This window comes from Aythya fuligula, chromosome 26 (assembly GCF_009819795.1).
Source record: "Aythya fuligula isolate bAytFul2 chromosome 26, bAytFul2.pri, whole genome shotgun sequence".
NCBI classification, from domain to species: domain Eukaryota; kingdom Metazoa; phylum Chordata; class Aves; order Anseriformes; family Anatidae; genus Aythya; species Aythya fuligula.
This window is the reverse complement of record NC_045584.1, coordinates 1741943-1768826: the sequence shown is the minus strand read 5'-3', so window position 1 is coordinate 1768826 and position 26884 is coordinate 1741943. Positions and strand designations below refer to the sequence as shown.

General features: G+C 58.9%; 2 protein-coding genes across 3 annotated transcripts in view; both read right to left on the bottom strand.

The window, feature by feature from the left end:
* The window catches only part of ELL (elongation factor for RNA polymerase II), a 48540-nt gene extending 28169 nt beyond the window's left edge, over positions 1-20371 (bottom strand). The window contains exon 1 of the mRNA XM_032203738.1: positions 20231-20371. Coding sequence (XP_032059629.1) covers positions 20231-20365 — 135 coding nt within the window. The 5' untranslated portion in view covers positions 20366-20371. The remainder of the gene's footprint in view (positions 1-20230) is intronic.
* Positions 20372-21562: 1191 nt separating this feature from the next.
* FKBP8 (FKBP prolyl isomerase 8) lies at positions 21563-26832 on the bottom strand. Of its 2 annotated transcripts, none has more exons than XM_032203879.1 (9): positions 26666-26832; positions 25327-25632; positions 25040-25209; positions 24827-24915; positions 24455-24672; positions 24205-24377; positions 24026-24103; positions 22413-22550; positions 21563-22195 (listed from the first exon to the last, which is right to left on the bottom strand). In XM_032203879.1, exons 2-9 carry the CDS (start codon positions 25616-25618, stop codon positions 22109-22111), a joined length of 1245 nt encoding a protein of 414 aa, XP_032059770.1. In that variant the 5' UTR covers positions 25619-25632; positions 26666-26832; the 3' UTR covers positions 21563-22108. The 2 variants fall into 2 exon arrangements, with proteins under 2 accessions (XP_032059770.1, XP_032059769.1); XM_032203878.1 differs by lacking the exon at positions 26666-26832 and adding an exon at positions 26434-26482.
* Between the last annotated feature and the right edge of the window lie 52 nt (positions 26833-26884).

The window sequence follows — 26884 nt, the reverse complement described above, 5'->3', positions numbered from 1 at the left end:
GCCAGGGGGGTCCAGAGGGTCCAGTTCTCTGCTTCAGGAGGTCCAGGAGCAACCAAGCACGGCTTCTAGGATGCATGGGAGCAGAGAAGTGTCTGCTGAGCATGACCAGCACCTTGGTGTGCCACACGTACACCGGGAGCGATCCAAGCCCCGTGAAGCACAGCGAGGAGCAGGAGTTGTGCCCCTGCTCTGCGCTTGTTGTTTCAGCAAAAGGTTTCCTAGCAAGGGGGTCAGCAAATCCCCGCCGTGTCCTCACTGCCTGCAAGCTCCTGCAGGGGGTCTTTAATAAAGAAGAAATGCATCGAGCTCCCTCCCATCTTACCATGAGAGAAAATGCAGCCTTGTGCCTTCCCAAGCTGCCGAGTCCTTCCTGCAGCAGCCTTACCCACACCGAAACCTTTTTACACCAAAAAAATGAACACTTAACACTTTTACACCAAAAAAATGAACACTCAACCCCAAAGCTCCCCCTAAACATTTGTTTTCTATCAGCGCCTTGTTCTGCTCACCCTCCTCTAGCTTCGCTGGGTGAGGAGAGCTCCTAAGCCCTAACTCAGGTTGGTAAAAGCCCATAAATTTAATGTGCTAGCAACTCCTCGCAGTGCAGTTCTCCAGATCTGACTCATGGAAGCTTGAGGAAGGAAGAAGGAACTGGGAAATGTCAATAAACCCCATAAAAATGGCACGTGGAGCCACCAGGATACTTTATAGGGCAGCGTTGTCTGATCATGCCGTGAGGTTTTAACCACGCCAAGGGGGAAAGCTGGACGGGCAGCTCCCACCTAGGCCCAGAAAAATAGGGCTGCACGACCCACCCCATGACTTCGGGGACTGTTCGTGGCCCTACAGAAATCCCAGAGGGGCTCGGGGCAGGCTGGCTCAGCTCAAGCAAGCAGCTGGAAACCTCCCCGTTTGTTCGGGGAAACGCAGGGAATGGAGGAACACTTTGTGGCGAGAAGTCGGGCTGTGCACTTACTGGAATCTGTCCTGGAGGCAGCGTTATATGGCAACGACGTGGCCCTACTGAGCCCCGGTGTCTGCCTGCTGCCTGGGATGCTGGAGAGTCACAAACGCCCAGCAAGCAGAGGAAACGAAAGCTTGGCCCTGTTTGTGTTGGAACGAGAGGGTTCTTTGCAGAATTCAAAGCTCCTTGCAAACATTTCCAATTAGAGGCAAGGACAGCAGTAAAGGCACAGAGGAACGGGAAGCAGCCGGGCATTTTCAAGCGCCACACGTAGCGGGTCGCGTGGGGCTGCAGCCACACCTGAAAAGCCAGCGACGAAAATGAGAAGAAAATAAAAAAATCCGACATTTCAGCCTAGTTCATACCCCAAGCCCCAAGTTCCTTTAATTCTCTGGTTACTGGTTGATGCAGAACGTGCTCTGCAGAGCGGAGCATGGCTCAGAAATTCATACTGGTGCTCGCTCCTTGTTTTCAAGGCACGACGCAGACCTGGGGACGTCAGAGACAAACCAGGAGCGGATCCGCCCGGCGTCTCGGGGCGACAGACTCGCAGGAGACACCGCAGAGCCCCAGAGTTCATTACGAGTGGCAAGATATAGAAACCCCCCGTGGAAATAAATACCTCTGAATGCAGCCACAACAACTCCAAGCGGCTGTGCGTGCGCAGAGTTTCCCGGTGCTCAATTACCAGAGCCGTCCCGGGAGGCGCCGCAGAGACAAAAGGCTTCTCCCAGGACGTTCCCCTTTCTAAGGCTTCTATTTTACCTCCTACCAGAAGCCCAGCAGGTAAAAAAAAGCCTCCTGAATATTCTTTTTTATGTCCCATCCATTACTTAGGGAATTAAAATGCCGTCTCCCTGCCATCCAGGCCTCCCCACGATCTCGTTTGAAGCCGAGGAGGCTGGCAGGCTGCAGATGGGATCAGGTCTACCGAGACTTGAAAATTACACATCCCATATAATTTCTTTTTTGACCTAAACTACAAAGCCTCCCAGACCTTTTTATGCTACACACGCCTTGGAGACAAGCTGCTGCTTTTACTAGTCAAATACCACGTTCTCTGGGAAAGTCTTGGAAATCCTATGTAAATCCAAAGCTACCGAAGCAGGAGTTGAACTTCAGAGGGGTGTCACCGGCTGCTGTGCCAGCGGGGATGCTCCTGGAGGTCTCAGGGTCCCTCTGGTCCTTCTGCAGATGTTCCTGGAGGGCTTGGGGTCCCCCTGGTCCTTCTGGAGATGCAAACCCCGCCGTGCCCCAGCAGCCTTCGTGCAGGAGCGGTGCAGCACCGAGAGGTGCTGGCAGGCGAGGTCCCTGCTCCTTGGGGAGCGCTCCCCAAATTACCCAACGCCGACGTCTGCTGGCTCCTCTCCTTCCCGAAATTACCCCATCGATTACTTTGAGGAGGGCAGGGCTGTCCCACGAAGGACGCATCCACCTGCTGGGCTCAGCTCCCCGCTCTCCTGCTCCTTCCTCCTCTCTCCAACGTGAAACAGAAGCACTGGGGATGGACACTTGAGTTTTTAATAAAAATCGCCAGAAAAAAGGCGCTTTTGGTGAAGGTTTAGGAGCCGGAGACATACCCATCGCCCCGTGAACTGCATCAGAGATATTGCAAGCGATGATTTTCCTAAAATCATTACTGGATGCAGATTATCACTGCAGTATTACAGCGCCTACAAATCCTAGCACGGCGCAGTACAAGCGGCAGCAGCCCGATAAAGATCTCTTCTGTCAGTCAAAACGCTAAGCTGGACGTTTTCAAGTTTTAATTGCCAGGCTGCAAAACACAGACTGGCTTCCTCGGCTGTAATTGCGTAATTTATGTGAGCTCGTACAGCACAAATGTCACTTCCTCGGTAGTTTTTCCCTACTTTTCCCTTTTTTTTTCAGGCTCAAAAGCCACGAGTGCCCCTGTAAGACAGGGGAGGAGTTGTATTAAGTGGTGGTTATGACTTGCAGTGGTAAGGAAGAGCTGTTAGCACGTGAAGTCGGACATCAGCGCCCAGCCCGAGCATGGGGTACGCCAGCCCACCTGCCAGACAGCAAGTTTGGTGAGTAAGACCCATGATTAAGTTAAAAATCTGTAGCCTAATCGAAACGCTTTGTGCCTGCAACGTAAAGCAGAGAGCCAGTCCCTACATGGACAATGGCTTGGATCAGCAGAGCAGAAAGCAATTAAACTCCTCTGTCATCAAGATGTCACCCCACAGGCACGAGCGCTGAGCTGGCCACGGAGGCTGCTCTCACGCATGCCTGGATCCCCTGAGCTCAGCTAATCCTGGTTACAAAGCTCTCGCTGAACACCACGCGGCGTGGCGGGGGACACAGCCCTTTTTTTTTTGGGGCCTTAACCCCAACCGAGCCAACCCCGCTTCGCCAGGCTGCAGGTGAGGACGAGGTAAAAGCCCTCTGCAGGGTTCACAGCAGCTCCGAACCAGATGTGAGAGAGCTGAAGGGAAACGAGGTGGGGAAACTGCCCGCACAGTCACCTCCCCGGGGCACGAAGCTGCTCCGTGGGACTCGGCTCCGAAACCCAACCAACAGCTCTGACACCGCTCAGCCCGGCTTTACACCCAGGAGAGCTGAACTTGGGCAATTTGGGGCTCAAACCCAGTGAAAATCTCTTGTTACCCAGTGAAAATCTCTCGTTTTGGCTTGGTCACTCACTTCAAGTCAGTCTTTCCAGGCACGCTTCAAGCGAATCCTTGCTCCCCAGTGCAGAACCGAAGGGTGTTTTGAACCGCAGGGTGTTTTTGCTGCCCCTGTGCTCGCAGAAATCAGCTTTGCAACTCTGAACCAGGGCCCTGTGGCAGGGGATGCAATACCCCGATGGCCTTGAACAGCAGCCAGCACACAGCGTGGAAGGCGGCTTCGGTAACGGGGCTCCAACTCCCCAGGCCTCGGGACAAAGCCCAGGGGCTCGGCTGGCACGAGGGGCGGTCGTGATCCGCTAGAAAGAGCTGGGCACATGTGCAATCCAGGCAATGCCCTTCAAGAAGACAATTTAAGAGGCCCGATTGCTTAGAGAAACGCAAGCAAAGCTCTTGTACCATGTTTGTTGTGGCCACTGGAAAGCTGGAGACCTCTTTTGGCCACGGAAGACCTGGCCAAGGAGATTCCAAGATCCACAGGGTCGCCTGCGTCCCCTCCTGAATTTCCACGGCAACAGGAGAGCAGCGACCTGGGAAGAGTCTCCCAAAAGCAGCGCCAGGGAGCTGTTGGGTAAGGAACGTGCTCACATCCCTGATCTGGCTGCTGAAACGGCTGTGAGAGAGAGAGAGAAAGAGAGAGCCGACGGAAAACTTTCCTGAATGACTTGTTCCAGCTCAGCAAGCAGCTACACGGGAACAAAGGCAGGGAGTCAACGCAAGCCATCCAGAAAAGCACTCTTAAGTAAACCCTAAATGGACAATTAAGACGCAATGGTCTGTCTCCAAAGAAAACTCAGAGCTTTGTTTTTCCAGACAAAGGACCTGGGCCACGCAGGGAGCCCCGGAGAGCCGACCCTACCTGTCTCCAGAGAGGGGAGAGGTTCCTGCAGAGACTGAGTGGAGAACAAGAGAACAAGCCCTGGGGACGGGCAGGCACAGCCCAGCTTTTTTTATTTTTTAAGAGCCACAAGGCTCCTGTTCTAAATGAGGCTTCAATACCTGCTTTTTAACAGTCCCACCACCAGCTGCCCAGCGGCACCGCTCCACGCACTCTGTGGGGTCTGTGGGGAAAGCGGCGCGGACCCACAGCTCGCAGTCCGAGCTCACGGGGAATTTATAAAGAGGGAGACATCAAAGGTGGTTTTGTGACACCCAGCACCCCGAAATCCCAATTAATTTGGGCACAGCCACCCGGCTCCGGCGCTGCTGGAGGAGCCGGCCTCGTTTCCCAGCACTCCTCTCACTCCTTTTTTTTTTAATCCAGGGCTTTATTTCCTCCCCCCCCTCTTTGCTTTTCCAAGGAGCTAAGGGAGACCTGCTCATTAAGCCTACCAAGAGGCAATAACCATAAAGCCTCCGCTCTTTACGCCACACGCCGGGTGCCACGAGAACCTTACAGCATCGTTAGCTGGAGTTTAATCACCACAAACTCCCACCAATTTCACTGCTAACGAGGCCGGGCTCCTCGGTGAGGATTTACCCCGATGGCCAACCCCCCCCCACCTCCAAAGGCTCACAAATCAAAGGTTTTCAGGCAAAAGGAAGGCTGACGTCCCAGCACAGTCCCTGTGTGCAGTACAAGTGTTCAGAGCAGCCTGGTCATCAATTAAAAACGTGGCTATTACGCAACAATTACCAAAACACACGATTCCTACTTTTTTTTTTAGCACAATAACCCAGGAGGCCCCTTCCACTCCGGTAGTTTTGACGCAATGACGGCATCCCTCGGAAAAGAGAAGTTCCGTTTTTGCAATTATTGGATTTTTTGGGGCCGTTCCTCATCACAGGAGGGCGTCCCAGCCCCCCACCGACACCGAGGGCCAGGAACTCACGGAGCTGTGCTGCCCCTGTTAGTCAGCACGGCGCTCTGGTACCAACCCTGCCCGTTCATCCCCTGCCCCTGCCCAAAACAGTTCCAGAAGAAGCCCAGCAGCCCCTTCCCCTTCCTGCTAACACCACAAATCACCCAAATCCTGCCCGAAAAGTCACCGTAGCGTTTCCAGAGAAGGTATTTCTCCTGTAACTCGGACTAGGAGGTGAAGTGATGGCAGCAGACAAGTTGGAACAAGGTCCCTCCAAGCAGCGGCACAAAGATAGTGCTGCGCTGGCAAGTTCGTGGCCAAAAAAACCTAGGTACAAAACTCCAGGTGGGTTCCCTTGATCTGGTACTCGCAAGCACTCGAAACAGAGTTTGGGGAAAAGGCGTTTTTATGTTAAAATAACGCCACCAACACCCCCAAACCACTCCTCTTTAAAAACAGCAACTCTACAGCTTACACAGGAGAAAAAGACGCCTTAAATTCAATAATTAAGTCAGGATTTAACTCAGCTCCTGTGGCCTGAAACCAGCCCTTTCTTACCAAGTCTACCTTCCTGAATCCGTCAGCAGATACAGCAACCAAAGTAAGTCAAAGACAGGGCAGAAAAAGAAAGGCAAATATTGGGATTTCTAAAACGCAGGCAGAGGAGAACAAACCCTCTTAGCTCTGTTTTTGGAACACGTGGATTTGCTGCGAAACGCCATTTCCAACAAGCAACCCCAGCCCACAAAGACGTTTCCCATTCTGCCTACGTCCAGCGGAAATATTAATAGCTTTAATAATTATTAAACCCTCTCCCAACAGAAATTGGGCGGCACGGCTCAGCAGCTGCACGCAGACAGCTCGCAGAGCCCTGGGCCTGGCAAGGATCCCGTGAAGCCATCCCTGCTCACAATTCCCTGGGCGATCGCCTCACGCACGCAACACCGCTGGGTTTTTGCAGCAGGGTTTTACTGCAGCCATCGGATGAGCTTGTTAAATTGGGAAAGGACTGAAAAAAAAACACAAAAAAACACACACAACAACGCAACAAACTGGCAGCAGGAAACTGAATCATCCAAAATTCCCAACTCTGCTAAAGGTGAGCGGCGGTTCTGTTTTTCCCTAAAGGCTTCGCTTAAACACTTTGATGAGCCAAGGCCCATTAAGGAGTTTTAGATTCTCTGAGATTAATATTTTAAAAAGCCATTCCTCTGGTACAAGATACCTCGAGAGAAGACTTCTGTGCCTCCTCCAGAAGAGGAGCGAGGCTCGGGACTGTTCACTAGGTGCTGGCGATGCGGTCACGGCTCAAAGGAGACCAGAAAGTTTCTGAGCATCCTAAGGAAAACAAATTCAGTCGCGGAAAATCACTCGGCTTCCTAACAACCATCTTAGGAGGGAGCTTGTCACCGATTAGCCTTTCCAGGACGACACTGCTTTGGGGTTATTATGACAAAGTTGGGTCTGATTTCCCCAAAAGGGTCACGGCGACTTCAAAGCATTTCTGTTCCTCACCCCTCGCACCCTCAGCGGCCTTAAATTTGAAACCAGCAATGGATAATTCCAATAAACTTGGATGAAAAGATTAAGGATGAGCTGTTAAATGTAGGAAGGACCAAGAGGGGTTCCCTCCCGGGAGCAGGCCCATGTGCTCGGAGAATAACGTGCTCACCATGGACGTTCACCAGCTCCTGGGGCAGTCGTGCTGTGTCCGAGCGCTCCTCTGAGCCGCGACCCCGCACCTTATCCTGCCCAGCTCCCACTTCTGAGCTCCTGAGCTCCGACGAGGGTCAGCAGCAGGAGAGGGTTTGCACCACCCTGGGGCGACTGCAGCACCTCTGCCACCCCTACTGCCGTGGAAACAGAACCCAAGTGTTTGTCAACAAAGCATCCCCCAGCCCGGCAACCTAAGTGACACTGCCCGCCAGAAAGGAGCTCGTGGTGCCTCCTCCTCACCTGCTGCCCTACAAAAGCTGCCTACGGGCAGTCCTGTACCTCTGTCCTTTACCTTTACGGGCGTAAAGCACACACATGCCCGCTGCTTTGGTCAAGCTGAAGGTGTGGATGGAGAGGCAGCCCTGGTTCAGAAGGCTGGGAGAAGTCCCACGGTTAAAAGGAAGTTTTCCCATAATCGGCTGCATTAGGTCGATGTACTACTGAAGGAGTTGTGTTTTTTTTTCCTGTTTTTTTAGCCTTTGAACTACACAAAACACTCCAGCGTTAGGAGAGCACTCTGCTTTCCCAAAATAACACAGCCAAGTGTGTCACGAGAGCACGTCTGCACTCCCCCTCGCCCCTATCATAAATAACACAACCTCCATCGCGCTGACAACGGCCGCGCCGTGGAGGTGATGCAGAGGAGCTCGGATCCCGGTGCAGAGCAGAGCCTTGCTCCATCCGCCCTCCATCACAGCCTCTCCTCACAGAAAACATTTCACCTCCAGGTCCCGCTGGGGAGCACGGCTACCGTTTCCCACCTGGGAGCAGAGGCGTTGGGTTTAGCGAGCCCGTTCAGGTCTGTAAGTACGGGTGGCACTGCACGGGCACCTCCACACCAAGGGGATGCAACCCAGGGAGCCTCAGACCTTAGGAAATGTTCACAGAGCAGCAGGAGACGCAGAAAAAGGAGGAAGATGGGTGAATGACCAGGCTACCAAACCAACTCACCCTGCTGGGAAAACTCGGAGACTACGGCTCAGGCAGAGCTCACAACCACAACCTTTAAGCTATCCTGAGGAGCACAAATTCATTTCAATGCCATTAATCAAGAATGCTTAATTATCCCAACACTGCTAGCTAGCTCCCAGCCTGCCTAAAGGAAAGGAAGAGGCAGGGGTAGGGATCCTCTCACACGACACCAGCGGGTCTCGCTGTGCACCGAGGCTCTCTCCAGCTCAGCCTCCGAGCACCTTTCCAATAATAGTCCCAGGAAAACGCTGAATGGGTGCAGTCAGCCAGAACCCCCAGTTAAAAATAAATATTTTAAGTTACCTCCAATAGACCCGCTTCACTGTGCTCTTTGCCAATTTGTAGGTTTCCGATTATTTTTTTTTGAGGCTATTTTGCTTTCACCCATGGGGCGAAAAAGCCACCCAGACACAAAGAGAAGCTGGTTCAGCGCAGCTAGGAAGCTGGCTGTACAAAAACTGCCCGAAAATCTGCAGTTTGGGCAAGCTCGTGGAAAAAACTGTCAGTTTGGCATCCCAGGCATCATGTGTAAGGATCGTACAATTCACCTTTTCAGCCCAAATCAAGGTAACGGGGCTTTTACAACCCAGATGCGACTGGGAGCAGCTTCACCTGCCCTGCCACGTCGGGCTGCTGGTGCAAAGCCAGCTGAGAGGTTTCGTGCGGTAAAGCAAGAGATCAAACCCAGAGCAACGCCGGGTTACAACTCAGAAACCAGGACCGGTGAAATCGCAGAAGCTGCCAGTGGTTTCTGACCTAGTTTTCACTGGAGGAGAGTCAAAGGAGCCGGGAAGAGCGAGGCGAGGCTGAAGGTGCTGAAATTCCAGCACAGGAGCTTTGGGAGGGTGAAGGGGATGGCAGTGAGGGCCTGAAAACAGCCCAAATGCAACAGGGGCCGGAGGGAGCAAGGATGACAAGGGTTGGGAGGTTTTGTTTAATGGTAAATGGTTTTGGAGGAAGGAGGAGGGATGGGAGGACTCGTATGGGGTGGCAGCGAGGAGCGGGCTCGCTGAAGGACCTCGTGTTGGGGCCGTGACACCTCGGTGCACTGGGCTGGGTTGTGGGAGGTGGGCAGGAGCGGTCTGAGAACAGCACGAGCTGATTTCTGCAGGCCCGTTGGTTGCCTGGCTTCTGAGAAGGCGAACTGTGCTGCCAGCCACCTGCACTGCTTTGCATAACGAGAAACACTGAAACCCCCCCGTGCGAGGGAGGCGAGAACCGGAGACACCGGGGGCCCGGCGCGGCGGTCCCAAGCCGTGGCTCTCCCCCTGCTCCTCTCCTCATCCACCCCGCCAGCCCCACGGCCCCTCCAGGCCTTGTTTTAAGGCTCCTTAGGGAGCAGGACGTCGCTGGCCCACACGGCAGATTTGGAAGCGACCTTTGTACCCAGCGCAGCGTTTCCAAGCTGTGAAGCGCGGGGAGAGACGGCGCTGGCGGCGATTAGGGGAGGGACGCGGCGGCTGTTCGCAGGCAGCACAGAAAACCCACCTGTCAGGAAAGCGAGCCATAAAAAAAAAATAATAAATAAATAAAAAATCAGGAGCAATTCTCCGCGAAGGGCAGCTGTGACGGCAGCGGCGCTGCCAGCCACTCTCAGCGCCGCACTTATCGCGCAAGGCAAACAGGAGCCACCAGCAGTTAATGAACAACACGGCCCCGAGGCCGGAGCGGAAAGAGCAGCTCGCTCCCCTGCAATCTTTTAATGAAAACCCAGCGATTCCAGCCCACCGCATTTGCTTACGAAAGCCCCATTTATTTTCGGCCCCGCGAAGCCGCGGCGGCGGCTGATTCACTCGCCGATGTGCTCACAGGCCGGCTTAGGGGAGCTGCTGAAACGTCAGGGCGATGCTTATCATCCACGCAGCTTTACTACTTTTCTTGCAAGAGAAAAACAGAGAAAGGCAATTTAGAGATCAGGATTGACTAACTCGTCCAACCATCCCGGGACGGATCTCACCCAACGCGCACGCTGCTGAGCCTAGGAAAACAAGCCCGGGCCAGTTTTCTCCCTGTGCCCGACTCTGTCCTCTTGACACTTCAAGCCTAATTAGCAGGGTGTCAAAGCTCTGCTTAAGACGCTCTCGGGTCGTTCCTCACCAAGTCAGAGCCAGGATCCTAAAAGGATCCTAAAAGGATCCCGGAGAAACCCCACCAACGCCCCGTGAGGCAGATCTCCCTTAAAAGCTGAAGGTTTTTGCTCTCGGGTGTCGGGGACGCCCAAGCAGAGGTGCCCCGATGCTGGCTGAGACTCCAGGAACACGAGCATCAGGGGCACCACGGCACCACTTTTACCACCTCCCTACCTCCGCGGGAGAATAATCGATAAATTCAGCCCAAACAGCAGCTCTCCCATCACAGAGGGAATCCACAGATGGAAAAAAAAAAGCAGCCGAAAGCACCAAATGAAGCAGCCACGGGGTTTTCTGCCATGCCGTGCCCTCCCACGTCACTGCCACCACCTCCCGGCCAACGCCACCCTTCGGGGCGCTGGCTCCGTCCCAGCAGCTGCCCGAAGAAGCCGGCGCTGAGTTCTCCGAGGTGCTCCCTTCCCCCAGGCAGGCAGGCAGGCGGCGAGGAGCACAGACCCCGCACTGTTCCAGCCACGGCTTTATTTGCACTGCCAGGCTGGTGGGTAACAAACCCGCTCCAAAAATAAAAAGCGACAAACAGGGGAAGAAAGAACACACTCTTCTGAACTGGCAAAAATCTACCCCTAAAAAAAAAAAATAATTTAAAAAAAAAAAAAAATCAGATGTTTCTCCGCTCCCCGCGAGGACACCTGCGAAAGTTCAGGTTACAACGCATGCCAAAAATGAACACAAAAATGTTGCAGATAAGAGGAATAAAAACATATCGGCCACAGAGCTGCAGGAAGGCTCCCGGGTGCAAGCCCAAAAGCCCCGAGAGATTTCGGGCATGAGGACAGAGAATCTCTTTGGCCTGATGGAGCCCGGGCAGTTTGTTTAATTCCTGCATGCGGTGTGGCCGCTGAGCAGCGCTTAATTGGCTGCCCAAAATTTGGGGCTAAATATAACAATCCGCCCGAGCTCCTGCTTAATTCTGAGGTTGGAATCAAAGCGCGCTTCTCCCTGCCTTAAACGCAGCCTGAATGAGGAGGAACAGGCCTCCAGGTTGTGTTAAACGGCCCTCATTGTACGGGAGCTCCACGCAGGCGGCACCTCCAGGAGATAAATAAACGGGAGATAAAGGAAGGGTCGCAGAGCCACGCCGGGCACTCGACACCAAGCCCTGGGCGCTGCTCTCTGCGGGTTGGGAAAGCTGAGCAGTGCTGCAGGTGCAGCGCAGCAATCGCCGCCGTGCCGCTCTGCTGGATTACGAGCAAAGTCCTCGTTACGTCCGTAAACGATTTCCACATCGAGCCCTGGAAAAAAGCTCACGGGTGTGGATCTCAAGCAGATCCGAGAAATCCCATTTATTTTTACACAGGGTACAAACCATTTACCTGCTCCATCGTCTCCTCTCTCCCCGTTTCCCAAATTAAACTACAAGCTGCCTCCGGAGCGGAGCTGCGTGCTCCAGGGCCCTTGGCCTGCTCCCAGGCTCTGGGCTGGGAGAACTGGGTGACTTTGGGTTTGGTTTTACCCTACAACTGCTCGTATTGGAATTTTCCTTCTCCTTCAGAAAGCCAGGCTTCTGGAACTCAGACGAGCACCGGTGGCCGGCTGTTACCTGTGTCCTCTTCATCAGCGCCAGGGTGCATGGACCCACAGCAACGTGAAAGGCATTTTAGAAAACATTTTTGCTTTTTTGTGCATTTTGGAAAAAAAAAAAAAGCCTCCTTTTTGCATTTTGGAAAAAATAATTTTGCTTTTCCTTGCATTTGGGAAAAATTTTTTCTGCTTTTCTTTGCATTTGGGAAAAAGTTTTGCTTTTCTTCTTTGTAGGCAAAAAAAAAAAAAAAAAAAAGAGAAGTACCAGCTACTTCCCCACTGACCCCCTGAGGCCACCGATAGCTGAGCTTCTTTTATCCCGGAGCCCCTCCCGTGTAAAATGGGGCTGGGACCACCCGGCCGCGAGGTTGCCACCACGCTCTGCAGAGCTCTTTCCCAAAGCCAGCGGCCAGCCGAGCTCCTCCGCGCGTCTTAAGGGCCTATTTCTGGGCGCGCGGGAGGTTCTTAATTCCACGGGAGGTCCCGATTCGGGCTCGGAGCGCCGTGGAAGCGCGGCCAGGTGCCGTCAGCATTTCCCCGAGCCATCTGAGCGAAGCAGGGACGCAGGAGCCGCGGGTTCAAAGAGCTGCGGGGCCCCGGCTGTCGTCAGCAGCGCGTGCGTCGGAGGCTGCCCAAGGGAAGGCGGCCGCCCCGTGACTCGCGGCCGCCCCATGCTCTGACCCGCGTGAACTTCTCCCCGGCTTTGGCTCTGAATCATGCTTTTTTTTTTAAATTTTTTTTCTTTTTTACCGCGCCGGGGAGGCGCTGAGTCGAGGCGACCCGATGGGGCCCGGCCTCACCACACCTCCGGCGAGCGGCGGACGCCCAGGGAACGACTTCAAAGGAGCGGAGCTGAAGCTTTGGCTGCGAGCGAGGGCTGCTCCCCTCCCTCAGCAGCCCGTGGCCAGGTGAGCCCAGCGCGGCCGCCCGCCTCGGAAGGCTCCCAGCGCACGATTTCCGCTTGCCCAAGCTAGGGCAGGGCGGAAAAATTCGCCTCCTCGCCACCCCGCCCGTGCTGGGCAGTGAAAAATGGATGCTCCGTGCGGGGTCCGGAGGGAGAGGAGGGATTTATGGCACCGTCTGCACGGGGCTCGGTCCCATGGGAGAGGTAGAGCCGGGCTCGGGCACCCAGCTGGCTGCCCTGGCACCGGGGGAACAGGAGCAGAGCCGCCGCCGCGTGGGCAGGGGTGCGTGGAGGAGCTGAACCACAACCCGTATCCTTTGCATACCACACGGCCAATTTTTCTTGTCATTCAGATGCGCTCAGGCCTTTTAAATCTCCCTGCGGCGAGCTGCACGGGTTAACGACGAGCAGCCAACGTGGTTTCTTTCCGTTTATCCACGGTCCTGCCTACCAGGAGGTCTGGATTCATTTTCGGTACCCAGCCCAGCCTCAGCGCCCCTCTCTGCCCCAGTCTCTGCTTCATTTTGCAGTTCCTGAAGCCTGTCCTTGCTGCTGGCCGCAGGGAGCTCCGTGTCCTCTAGGTCCGAGTTGTTGTCGACTTCTTGAAGCCTCGCAGGAACTCTCAGCTCTTTGATTCCCAACACGGGCACTCCTTGGGTTTTCCTGGCCCCAACTCCCTGCGCCCAGAGCCTGCCTTTTGCACAGCACCTTGAACCCTGCCCAAAGACCTGGGGGAAGAGATTTGTCCCCTGCCACCAGCCTTCCCTTCCCCTCGGTGTGCTGGCACCGAACGGGCTGGGATTGTCCCAGGGGACAAAAAGGGTGGCACGGAGAGCTCGGCAGGCTCGGCGCTGCCAATTCCCTCGTCCCCTTTCTTTTTGGGGGCTGCGGGAGGCAGGAACGCAGCCCGCTCCGCTCCGCTCGCTCGTGGAAAGCGGGAGCCAAGAACAACTGCAATCAGCGCCGGAGCTGGAGAGGTACAACAAAACTCACCCAAACATCAAGTCTAGACACTGAAATGTGGAAATATGATTCAAGCAACCACAACTGGCACGCAACGGATCGATCGCAGCCCGTCGCGGAACAGGCCCTCGGTGAGCAAGAGCGCAGACCGAAGATTAAATTAACGTCTTCCCCTTCTTTTTTAGAAAAATATGGATCCTCCGGGCATCAGGGCGAGCTGGCGTTTCTTCCAGCCTGCTGGGCTGTTTGCTGGGCCTTTGAGCAGCGCGCCTGCCCTCGCTAAATGACGCTAATTAGCTGGACGTGCCCTCCCAGCACCCGGCCTACACGAAGCAAACTGCTGCTCCAAGGGGCCTGCCCTCTCATCGACGGGTGGCCCATCAGCTGAGGGGCTGGGGTCTCCAAATACCCCTGCCAAGCAGCCCAGGGGATGTTTGTACGGACAAAACCTAAATCCCACAGGGTTTAGGCGAGGAGCTGCTCTTAGGAAGTTTCAGGGCTCTCGCTAATCCCATCCCACGTGGACGTAAACCCCCAAAATCTCTGTCTGCCATGAAACCTGTGGCACAATTCGGAGTGGCCGATGAAGCCAGCGGAGCAATTCCAGCCTCGCTTGCAGCACCAGGCTGGGATCAGGCTGGCAGCCACCAGAGCCAGCCCTCTCCCCGCGGTGACCTACTTTTCCCGTGGGAGGCATGCCCCGGGCCCGCAGCTGGAGCCACAGGTTCCACGCACGGCACGAGGAGGCTGTGAACAAGGAAAACGTCTCGTTTTGCCCCAAAAGCTTTAGGCTGAGGTCTTCTCTCGGTCCCAAAAGGCGAGGGCAGCTCCGGTGCCGCGCAGAGGGTTAAGAGCCGTGGGGCTGGGAAGGCTGGAGGCGGGCGGAGGTGGGCAGCTCAGCGGAGCCGTGCTCGCAAGCGGTGACCTCTTTTCAAGCGAAGCGAAGGCTGGGTTCTTGAAGTTAAAAAGGCACAAATCCAAGGTAAAGAAAGGAGAGAGCAGGCGCGCGGGGCGGTGTTTTGCTCGCCTGCCTCCTGGCTGGAGCGGGTTGGGGTTTTGGACGGCCGCTCCCCCGCTGCAGCGGCGCCGCGCACCGCCAGCCTGCTGCCTCCAGAAACAACTCTTAAGGAAGGAAAAAAAAAAAAAAAAAAGCCCCAAAAGGCAATGCTGGGTTACCACGGCGTGCAGAAGTTGCCTGATGTACGCCGGACGTTTCCAAGCAACCCTTGAGCTACGCTAGAAAACTCTTATCAGCAAGTGCAGGCTCCTCTCCTGGCTAAGGCGGCTGGAGAAGCCTCCCCTGGATGCACCCCGGACAAAATATTAGCACAGTCCCCGTCAGCAGGAGCTTCTTCTCCTCAGAATTAAGCTCGCTGCACGTAACAGTGCCTCCAGAAAGGGCATTAACCTGAATTATTCAGAAATAATTCGAGCTCAGCCTTTGGGGGGGGTTATAGAACTTGCCCCCGAGCCCGGAGCAGGCAGCGCGTTCCCTCTGCGCTCACAACCCCGGGGTGTTTGGCACGGGATTTCCCACTGGCAGCACCTCTCCGAAGCCCACCCCATCCCGTGCAGCCCCCTCCTCCTGTGTGTGAGCAGCAGAACCCCTCAGTCAGCCGAAACGCACTCTTTCTCCCGCGGATTAGCTGGCACACACACACACACACACACAAGCGTGACGCACGCGGCCTGTCCCTGCCCACCCCGCCACGCACAAACGCCGGGATTTGGAGAGGTTTACGAGTCACAGCCAGAGCCAGGCACACAGGAATCACTCTGCAGGTGACGTGGAGCAGCCTAACGAGACCCCAAACGCTTCCCCAAACCAAGCACAGCAGCAAGAGGCTCTCCTGCCACCCCCACATGTGGGGAAGGTGTTTCAACAGGCACCGAGCTCTGCCAAAAGGAGCTATGACAAAACGCAAGTGGACAGGCCGGAGGGATCCAGAAGGAGCCCGATGCTGTAGGATCACCCACCGGCCCCAAAAGGGCACTTCGAGGTGGGCTGAGTGCTCCTTGTGGGTATCTGACATGTATTTTGTCTGACCTGCTTCAGAGCAACGTAAAAAACTGATTCATTTCCACCTTTGGTGCTGTCTGAGTTCAGTAAGAAACCAACGGCAGAGCGAGCTGACCAGGAGCATGGGTTTAGCCTCGGAATCACCAGGATCCAGCTGCTGGATCCATTGATATGAGCGCCAAAATACTCCTTAAAAACATAGAAATCTCAGGGGTTAATCCTCAGGTTCGCTTCCCCCAGAGCTGTTGAGAGCAAGAAGTTCTTACAGGCCAAACTCGACCCCTCTGATTAATCGCCTCCTCTCAGGGAGGACGATTTGCTGATAAAAAGCAGATCCCAGTTGTAAAAAAGCACCCTCAGTCGCAGGGATTCTGTCCCAAACTTTCTATTTTCCCCTGGCACGGCACCAATTAGACCTACTTCTGTAGTCTGCTACCACCAGCACAAAAAGAAAAAGAAAAAAAAAAAAAAAAGCATAATGGGTTTATAATTTGCCACCGAATCCCATAGCAACTGTACGTCACTTTGGATGTAAATTACAGACGATTCTTCCCCGTGCAATTTGAAAAGTACAGAGACGAAGCTCTAATTTCGGCGGCCCTAAATGCTACATGGGCGAGGGAAAAAGCTACCCCAAATCAGCTCAACGGGAAGCGCCAGGGGCCGGCATGTTCCCCGTGCACCGTGGCAGGCGTTTCTTTGTCCCCTGCCTCGCTTGGGGAGGGCAGGGCAGCAGGGGAAGGTTCGTTCTGCATATCCTGTCCCGTTTGTGCTGATGGCGAGGAGCAGTACGTGTAGGACGAGCTTCCTCCTCCCCGGGCAGCCTCCCCTGGGCTGATTCATCGCGTCGTGTCACCGGCTCATGTTCCCGATGGCGTAACAGCTTCGATTCTGACGGACGACGGCATGGGTGAGTTAAGAGGGCAGGAAAAAACAGGTTAGAGGAAAAAGAGGAGTGATGCAAAGAGCCCGCAGATAAAATTCGATCAGGCCTGATTCAAAAGCCAGCTCGGGCTTCTCCCTCTGACACCCCTCTGCGAGAGGCTTTCAGCTCCCCGGCCGGCACCACGCAGCCCCCGCAGAGCCCTGCTCGAAAGGCAGAGGCTGGAAAAGACCTCGCAAAACCCGGCAGCTTCAGGGCTCTGCTCGACCCCGGCTTCAAGGGAGAAAGATTTGCCGGATTAAAACGCGGGGAAGGAGGCTCGGAAGCCGCGCTCGCCACGCCACGGTTCCAAAATTTGATTTAACAAAGCCCGGGGGCAACGGGCTTGGGTTATCTGCACCCAGCCCCCGATAAATATTTGTGCACCTGCCGAAGTTCAGCAGCAAACCGAGCGGTGGCTGCGGTTCAAAACGTTTCGTGTGGCAGGGGCAGGGAGGAGTTAGCACGGGAGCACCACCTCCAGCATCACCCTGTCCGCAGCGGGGGTGCCAGAGCCCCCCAACGCCCTCCCAAAATCTGGCATCCGCAGGGGCTGCCCGGCCCCAAAAAGCCCTAAATAAAAGAAAAAAGGAACGCGGCCGCCGTCAGCTCCTTTTTGATCAGAAGCCACCGTGCAGGCTTGCCAGCTCTGCTCCTTCAACCACGCCACCCGTTTTTTAGATAAATAGGTGAAAGTCGGGAAATTCCCCGGGAAGGGTTCCGGGATTTTTTTCCAAGCCAGCAGCAGCGGCCCTACAGCCAGGTCGGCCGCGTAGCTTCACCCAGGGAGTGAAGATTTCTCCATAGCAGGGACCCCGGGATGCTGCTGAAGGGTGGGAAAGAAGGGAAATTGGGAAACGAGGCGGAGGCACGAGGGGTTCCTGTGCCCCTCACCCCACACTGCAGGAGCTGGGGGCAGATAAATGGGGATGGGAAGAAATCACGCCTTGATTTTTGGGGTGAGGAGTTGGGAAGGCTCCACACAGCCCCCAAGGACACCCAAAATGATGCAGGAAAGGGAAGGGGATGGTGGAGGGGGTCCCTTGGAGAGCCAGGAGCGGGTTTGGGTTAAGGTATGGGGCCGGTGCTGAGCGGGGCAGCCTCCCAGCACGCAGCTCTCAGCTTCACAGCCACGGGGAAGCAGTTTCAGAAGGCTGCGAGCGTCCCGAGGAGCAGGTGGGTGACCTCCCGCGGGGCCCCTCAAGAAACCCCACGGTGTTTTTGCTATGAGATGACTTTTTTCTTTCAATTACCCTGCTCTCACCGAAGAAAGACCTTGCACGGACCACGAGGAGCGCACAGTCCTCAAACACCAGGCAGCACTGCACCAAAACCCATCAGTTTTCCTCGCTGGGACGCAGACAATTTGGCAGGGAGAGGCTCAGGAGGACGAATTTTGCTTCCCCACAGCCCTGCTGCCTGCTCTGCCCAGGGCACAGCCCCACACCGAGCGCTCTGGCACGAGGGACACTAAACCCAAGCAGCCGGGCGCTGCTTTTGGGATTTCCGTCACCCCAACACGCGATGAGCAGACCAAAAACCAACTCAAGAAGCAAGCGGCTGGCGACGTTCCCCCATTTTTTTTTCCCATTTACCTACTGCAGAGCAAACTAAACGGGAGCCCGCGGAGATCCTCGGCGGAGCAGGGGCTGGAGAAGCTGCTGAGAGCAGGAGCGTGCGCGTTCAGCAGCCCACTAATTGCGGCGGCGTTCGCTGCCCCGACCGGCCAGCTCCCCTCGCCCTTCTCCTCCCCTGCCCAGTTAATCACCAGCAGCCTCTGCCTGTTCCTCCTCTGGGCGGCGGGGAAGGAAGCAAAGTTCATTAGTGGCCCTCGGCCACCGAACGAGCCCGAGACCAGACTTCATTTAGAAAATAAACACCGCGATTCATGCGCGACGCGGCCCCAGAATAGCCACCCGAAATATTTAACGCAGCTGCCCGGAGCCTTCCTACTCTCCCTCCCCCGAAAGAAAAGGCTCTCCCCTCGCTCCCTCACGAATTCCTCCCCCTTTTTTATTTATTTTTTTAAAAATTTCCGTTTTTCAGAAGAGAAAAGCGATCAACCCGGCCTGTCCGAGCTACCTTTATTGCCCCCGAAGCCTCGCAGCGCCGATAAACACTCATTAAAATCCGAGTTGATAAAGCCTGGCACGGCAATTACCTTCGTCCTCACGCCGAGATTGCCCAATTCAGCGCCGTGATGTAACCAACACCCCAAATTAAAAATAGTGCGGTGACAACATATGGTTTATCCTACAGAAGCTGGCAGGCAGGACGCTGCTAATGACAAACGGGTTGGGTTCCCAGCTCCCCCCCCCCCCCACAAGCTCCCCGGCAAGGTGAAGAGACGGCTACAGCCACGCTCCTCGCGGGATCGGAGGAGGAAAGGGGGGGAAAAAATTAAAAAAAAAAAGACAAAAAACGCACTGAAAAGCACAGCTCCCTCCTTCCTCCCCGCTGCACGGCGGCGACAGATGCCGCGCGTTGCCATTATTCCGTATTTACCCGGCGAAGCAGCTCCCTGGCCGCGGTTCAAGGAAATCTCTCGGAAGAGACAATCTGGAAATTTCAAAATACGGCCCCAGAACGAAGCCGCCCCCCCCCCCTCCACCCCCCTCCAGGAGCGTCGCACCGGGGTTATGGGGGGGTGGCAGCGAGGCAGGGGGGGGTGACAGCGATTTGGGGACCCCACGGTCACCGAGGAGAGGGGACAAAAAGAGCCCTGAGGTGGCACTGAGATGTGGTCCCCCCCACACAAGTCACCTTCTGGGGGGGGCACACGTCGACACCCCCCAGCCCCACCGAGGGCTCACAACACCCCCCAAACACTCACCTATGGGGGTGGGGGGGGCACCGACACCCTCCAAACACCAATTTGGGGGGGCAGGGACAGGGGTGCGCCCCCCCCCAAGGCCATCAGGGCACGGGGGGGGGGGCAGCGAGCCCCTGCCCCCACCCTCAGGCCTGTAGGGATGGGATCGCCCCCACATCTCCCCCTATAAATGGGGGGGGGGGCGGTGTCCCCATCCTCTGACAGAGAGCTGGGGGGGGGCAGAACCTCCCCCACCCCCTACAGAACGGGGGGGGGGGGGGGGGGCCGCGTTCCTCCAATCTCCCCACACAGAATTAGGGCGTTCAGGGCCCCCCCCACACCCCCCTCAGAATCAGGGGGGGGGGGGCCGCGTGCCCCCATCTCCTCACACAGAATTTGGAGGGGGGGGGGGCAAACCCCCAGCCCCACCTCCCTATGGCCTCAAACAGAGCCGGGGGGGGGGGGGCCGAAACGCCCCAAAAACCTTCCTCCCAACCCCCGAAAGCCCCAAAATCTCCTCATTTTCCCTCAAAAAGGGGGGGCTCACACCACAGGGGGGTCCTCACACCATAAGGGGGGGGCTCACACCATAAGGGGGGGGGGAGGGGAACCGCCCCCCCTCACCCCACAACCCAAGGCCCCCTCGAGGAGGAGGAGGAGGAGGAGGAGGAGGAGGCCGAAGGGGATCTTAAAGCTCCCCTCAGCGCCGCGGCCTCGTGGCGGAGCCTTCCTCACCCTCCTCATCCTCCTCACACCCCCCCCCCCCCCCCAACTCAGAAAAAAATAAAAAAAATACCTCATAATATCACCGAAAACACCCCCGGGGGTTTTACCTTAGAGGCCTGGTAGCTCTCGAAGGCTCGCAGGGCGCTCTCCGTCAGCTTGACGTGGAAAACGGAGACGCGGGTGCCGCGGCCCAGGCGGCCGCAGGACAGCCCGTACCCGCGCTCCGCCTGCAGCGCCGCCATCTTGGGACCGTCTCTCCCCCTCCGCGCCCGGGCCGCCGGGGCCTCCCGCCCCGCCTCCCTTAAGCCCCGCCCCCTCCTCCTCCTCCTCCTCGTGAATTATTCATGAGGCCGCCGCTGGCTCCGCCTATAGGGTGGAGGGAAGGGGGGGGGGGGTCGCGGGCTTGTTGCTAGGGTGAGGAGGAGGGAGGAGAGTGAGGTGATTGGTCGGGGGATGGCCGAGGAGGGGATGGTGATTGGGTGGAGGGAGGGGGGGATGTAAATGAGGGCCGCGGGGGATGCTGGGGGGGGTGGGTTTGGGGTGGGCAGAGGGGGGTGGAGGGGCGATAGGGAAGGGGCTTTCGCGCTGCGGGCTGGGGGTGCAGGGCCCGGGGGGCTGCTCTTCGGCTTCAGTCTCGGGGAATGGGGGCAGGCCGAGGGCTCAGGGCCCGGGGGGGGCTCCCCTGGGGGCTCCGGGATCGGGGCCTTCCCCAGGGGACAGGGGACACAGCCTGTCTCCAGGGGACATGGCCTCCCCCCAAAGGCCAGGGTCTCACCCCAAGGAATAGGGGACGCGGCCTCTCCCCTAGGGGACACGGCCTCTTCCCAAGGGATGGGGCTTCCCCCAAGGAGTAGGGGACGTGGCATCCCCTAAGGGACAGGGCCTCACCCAAAGGGCAGGGAACACGGCCTCCCTCCAAGGGACAGGGGACACAGCCACCCCACAAGGGACATGGCCTCCCCCCAAAGGGGTGGGGGACACAGCCTCTTCCCAGGGGACAGGGCCTCCCACCAAGGGATAGGGGACATGGCCTCCCCTGAGGGACAAGGCCTCACCCAAGGGACAAGGAAAACAGCTTCCCTCTGGGGTCAGGGGACAGGGCTTCCCCCCCAAGGGGACAGGACACAGCCTCCCCCAGGGGACAGGATCTCCCCCAGGGGACACGGCCTCCATTAAGGGGCAGGGGACATGGCCTCTCTCCCGGGGACATGGCCGCCCCCCAAAGGCCAGGGGTCTCCCCAAAGTTCAGGGGACATGGCCTCCCCCCAATGCAACCTACACCCCCCAAGCCATCTCCACGGGGTTTTCACACCGACCATAAACCCGCTGCCCTCCCCGAGCCCCCCCCCCAACCACACAAACCCCAAAGTCCTCCCCTACCCCCCAACAACCCCCAAAATCCCCTCTGCGCCCCCGTGCTGGGAAGGAGGAGCCCCGGCTGTGCAGGAGTTGTCCTTTATTGGGGGTTCACAGTCGGTTCGGGGGGAGCAGCGCCTTCCACCCCTGCGAGCGGAGCTGGAACCCCAGGATGGGGGGGCCCAGGGCTGGAGAGAGCTGCGGGGCGAAGCAGGGAGGGGTGGGGGACACCCCCACGGCTCCGGCCCTACAAGACCGGCCGGGATACGAGGGCTCCAGCGCTTCCCTCTCCGTGTCCGTGGTGTCCCCGGGGTTCTTTGGCTTCCTTTGGGCATTGCACGCTCCGGGGAAGTGCCGAGGGAGGGGGGGGGAAAAAATCTCATTGCATGTGCCCCGGGCACGTCCCCACCTTATCCCTTGGTGCTGCTTTCCCTTCAGCAGCCTCTTCCCTGCCCCACGGCAGCGCCTCGTCCTCCCCGGGTGGAGCTGTGGGGCCGTGGGGTCCGGGACCTGAGGCTCCGGCCCCGTAGGATCGTTACGGGGCTGCTGGGTGACGCTGGGGAGGGGATCTGGGGCCGGGGGAAAAAAAAAAAAAAAAAACAAACAAACGTGTCCAGGAGCTGCTGTCCTCAGTTCCTCGCCGCGATGACCACGGACAGGGCCACGCCGCCCAGCGCGATGGCTGTCGCCCCGAAGAGCCACTTCCAGGGGATGGACTGCAAAGGGGACAGGGACAGCGTGGTGGGGATGGGGACAGCGTGGTGGGGACGGGGACAGCGTGGTGGGAACCAGCAGCCCCGATAACGCAACCCCAAAAAGGCTGAGAGCTGCGTTTGCTCCCCCCAACCCCGTTCCCTGTGCTCCCCACCTCCTGGGTGACCCCAAAGCTTTGCTGTGTCCCCCCCCCGTGGGGACGCCAGCGCCGCCCCTTACCCAGGGCAGTTTGTCTTTGCACTTGACCGGGGCGCTGCCGGCGCTGGGGTTGCCGAGCATCTTCCTGTACATCTCCGTCTCCACCGTCTTCTGGTCTGCGTGCTTCTTCACCAGCTTGGAGAGCTCGGCGTGGATGGTCTGGGGGGAAAAAAAAACACAGCACGGGGACAATCAGCGCCGAGGGGCAGGGATCGGGGTCCTGGCAGCTCCGTGCAGCAGCTCCAAGGGCCTGATCCTGCCCTATTCCCCTGATCCTGCCCCGTCCCCCTGATCCTGCCCCGTTCCCCTACACTGAGCACCACTCGCGGTTCCCCGCCTGCTCGAGAGCCACAGCTCCTTCACTGCCCATCCAGAGCCACGTTTTGGGGCTGCAAATTCCCCTTTTCCTCCCCAAACCCGGCTCTGAGCGTATCGCCATCCCTCACGGTCACCAACCAGAGCTGCCTCTGGCTGGCAGCAGCGAGCGGAGCCCAGGGCTGAGGGCAGGCAGCAGGAAAAGGATTTTCCCCTATAATTGAGGCAGAAAAGGTTCTCCCTCAGGGAGACCCAGCGTCCAACAGCTCCGGGTCCTGCTCCCTTTATGGCATCAGGGGGCCGAGGCTGGCCCCGAGCCCGAGGTGGCAGCAAGGATGCGGCGGTGGCTCCGGTGTCACGGCCGTGCTGTGCCCTCTGCTGGGGACACGGCGCTCCGGGAGGCTCCAGCACCTCCCCGAAACACCGGGGCCAGCCCAAGGGGATCACCAAGGGGCCCAGGCACCACCAGAGCTCGCGGGTTTGGTGCGGGACCAACGCCAGCACCTCCTCCCATCCCTAAAGGGTTTGGAGAGCCGTGCTCTGTGCTGGTTGTGAGTTATTTTTAACCAGGTTTCCTCATCCGAGGGGCAGGTGGAGCTTCTCGAGTGCTTCTCGAGGCTGTTTTTTCACCCAGCACCACTCGTTCGCCTCTCCCAGGCCGCCCACCTTGCCCTCAGCACCACGGGATGGTCTCAAACCCTCTCATCCCACCCCACAAGGGCTCTCAGACCACCAGACCCCAGGGGTGCTGCGAGCGCCCCATCCTCCCCACGACCTCCAGGCAGCGAGGAATGCGGGGCGAGCTGTGATATTCCGCTGAAAAAAACTCAAGGAAGAGGTGGAAAAACCCCAAAAAGCCCAGGCGGGAGCGCAGCTCCTGCTGGGGCCACTTCCTGAGGCTGGCACAGGCGGCTGATTTCCCCGAGGCTCCAGCAGCTGATCATTAACTGGCAGGAAATTCCTGACCCGCAGATCGCCCTGGCCTGTGCTCCCGAATGAGGTCTGGGTGGTGTTTTTTTTTTTTTGGGGGGGGACCGCCCCAATGAATCACGCTCGGGGCTGCTGAGTGAGCTGGCAGGGACCTGGAGCTGTCTCCCTGGCACGGAGCTCTGCTACCAGCTGGACCAAAGGGCAGCGAGAAGCCCAGATAAGGCACCCAGCAGCTCAGCACCGGGTGCTGGCACATGGGGCCTCACCCCAAAGCTACCCCAACCCCGCTCAGGGGTGGCTGGTGACGTTTTGGTGACGTTTGTGGGGTCTCAGCGCGGTGCAGAGGACCCCATTCGTGAGGATGGAGTCCTGGGGGACGCTCGGCTTACCTTGTTTGAAGGCTCCAGCTTCAGAGCTGCTTTTAGGATGGGGATGGCATCCCTGTACTCGCCCTGCTGGGCCAGGACCTGGATGGAAACAGGGCAGGGATCGAGCGGGGACGGCTCAGGAGCGTCCCTTGTCCCAAAAGGAGGGATGGCAGCGCCTCACCTCGCCTTCAGCACCTCACCTTCCCTTTTCGGAAGAGCGCCTTGATGTTCCCCGGCTGGTGCTCCAGCACCAGGTTACAGGACTTGAGGGCAGCCTCGTAGTGGTCCAGTTTGAGCTGCGAGGCCGCCAGGTTGTTGAGGCATTTCACCTTCACCTCCAGCAGCTCGGCCTCCTCGTCCGGGCTGAAATCAACTGCGGAGACCCCGGAGGTGAGCTGCAGGGGAGGGGAGGCAGCACCGGGAGCCCCCCCCAATCAACCCCGTGGCTACCTTTGGAGCTGGAACCGATGACCTTGAGGGCGATGTCGTAGGAGTTGATGGCCAGCACGTAGTCTGCCTGCTGGTAGTAGAAGTTGCCCCGCTCCCGTTTGCGGTTGGCCAGCGCCACCTTCTCCTTCCCGCTCAGCAGCTCCAGGTCGGGGCCGTCCCGAGCCTCCAGCAGCTCCACCTCCAGCGTCAGGGCGGCGTTGGGTGGGATGTCTGGGCTCCTGCGTGTGGAAAGGGCACGAAGATGCGCTCAGCTCTGCCTGCCTGCTGCCCTGAGGGGAAATCGGAGCCCCAGGAGCGAGGGCTGTCCCGGGGGGGGGCCGTCACAGCGCTTTTTGGGGCCTCCCTGCCCCGTTTTGCGCCCTCCCCGCTCACCTGCCGTGCGAGCCGTAGCAATACTTGGCATCCGACACGATTAAAGCCGTTTCTCCCAACTCCAGCAGCTGCACGCAGAGATCCAGAGCCTGCAGGGGGGGGGGAAAACATTGCAGAAAGACGTTTGCAGCAGCAGAGCTGCTCCTGCTCCTCCCGGACACGCCGCCAGCCCCCGCGTTCCCCCATCCCGGGGCCGCCTTCCCGCAGCCCCACCTGCAAAACGTCGCAGTCCCCCAAGGTGAAGGTGAGCCCGGGGTCCTCCTCCACCACGCTGCCGTCCTCCAGCGCTGCCCGCAGGCGGACCGTCACCTCCTGGCCCTTGCGGGGGCGGCTCTCCGCCCCCCGGCCCGGCACCAGCGTCTTCTTCTTGAGCAAGCCGTTCCCTGCCCCGGGAGGAGAAACCAAACCGGAGGCGTTTTAGGGCCGGGAGGGGAAGGGCAAAAAGCCCTCGCCCGCCTCCGCGGTGAGCTCCCGGTGCCTGCCGCCCTCCTGCTGCTTACCCAAGACGTCCAGCCATTCCTGGGGGGGTTCGGGGGTCTCCCCCGGGTCTTGCTCCGGGCACCGGGAGTCCTCCGGTGGCTCCGGTGGCGGCGGGGCCCGTGCCCGCCCCACGTCCTCCAGCGGTGGCAGCTCGCTCAGGTCGTCCTCATCCTCCTCCAGCACCTCGAAGTCCTCGGTGCTGTCCGACTGAGCGGGAGCCGGGTCCGGGTCTGAGTCTGGGCAGGACGGGGCCGTGTCGGTGCCCACCGGGACTGGGCAGCCGGTGCTCGCCTCCTCCTCGCTGGATGCCATGGTGGCGCAGCGACCTGCGGGGGGGGAACGTTGCTTACCGGGAGGGGAGCAGAGGCACACACGGAGCCGGGAGCTGCTCGGACCCGGGGCCTCCCGGTGGGGGACAACCGAGCAGAGCTGGGCTGGGGGGGGCAGACCGGGGGTGTCCCGGTTCTGGACGCAGTCGCCCAGCCCCGTTCCCAATCTCCGGTCACCGGCTCCGGCCCCAACTCCAGGCCTGGCCCCGCTCCCTGGCCCTGACCCCGATCCCGGTCCCAATCTCCGGTTACCGGCTCTGGTCCCCGGTCCCCATCCTTGACCCTGGCCCCGGTTCCCGGCTCAGGCCCGGTCCTGACCCTGGTCCTGGGTCCGGTCACCGGCTCCAGCCCCGGTCCCCGACCCCAGTCCTGTCCCCGGTCCCCGGTCCTTGTCCCTGACTTGGGCCCCAGCCCCCGGTCACCGGTTCGGGCCCTGACCCCGGTTACTGGCCCCTGACCCCAGCCCCGGTCCGGGTCCCGATCTCCGGTTACCGGCTCCGGTCCCGGTCCCCGACCCTTGTCCTGTCCCCAGCCCCCAGCCACGGTCCCCGTCCTGATCTCCGGTCCCCGGTCCCTGACCCCTTTACTGTCCTGTCCCCGGTACCGCACCCCCGGTCCCCAGCCCCCGGTCCCGGCCCCAATCTCCGGTTACCGGCCCCGGTCCCGGTCCCCGAGCCCAGTCCGGTTCCCGGTCCCCGGCCCTGAACCCGGTCCCGGTCCCCGGCTCCGGCCCCGGTCCTGTCCCGGGTCCCTGACCCTGATCCCGGTCCCGGTCCCGTCCCCCCAACCCCCCCTCACCGTGCGTCCCCGCGGGGTCTCCCCCTAGCAACGGCCGCCGCGCGCCCCCCGCCGCTCCCACCCCCCGCCCCCTCCTCCGGCCCCGCCCCCGCTCTCCCATTGGCCCTCCGCCGCCCGCCCCGCTCACGCCATTGGGTGGCGCCAACGCCCGTCAGCGCCGCGGGGGCGGGGAAGGCGCCGCCTTAAAGGGGCCGCAGCGCACGTTCGGCTCCCCCCCGGGGGGGGGGCTCACCGGGAAGCCGCCGCCGCCGCCGCCGCTCCAAGCCTCGGTACCGGTGAGCGCTCGGGGTGAGGAGGGAGCCGCCGAGGGATCCCCGCAGCCCCTCAGCCCCTGCAGGGCCGCTCCATGGCCTAGGCCGGGACCCGGGGGGATCCGCGCCCGTGAGGGCCGGTACCGGGATCCGGTACCGGGAGGGGGGGGGTGGGGGGTGGGGGGTGGCGTCACTTCCGG

Bases quoted from the DNA above. Each gene is read 5' to 3' on its own strand.
- FKBP8 (XM_032203879.1), bottom strand. From the start codon at position 25,618: ATGGCATCCAGCGAGGAGGAGGCGAGCACCGGCTGCCCAGTCCCGGTG. The intron at 24,104-24,204 runs GTGAGGTGCTGA...GTTTCCATCCAG, and splicing joins CGCTCTTCCGAAAAGGGAAG to GTCCTGGCCCAGCAGGGCGA. The intron at 22,551-24,025 runs GTAAGCCGAGCG...TTTTCCCCCCAG, and splicing joins AGCTGGAGCCTTCAAACAAG to ACCATCCACGCCGAGCTCTC.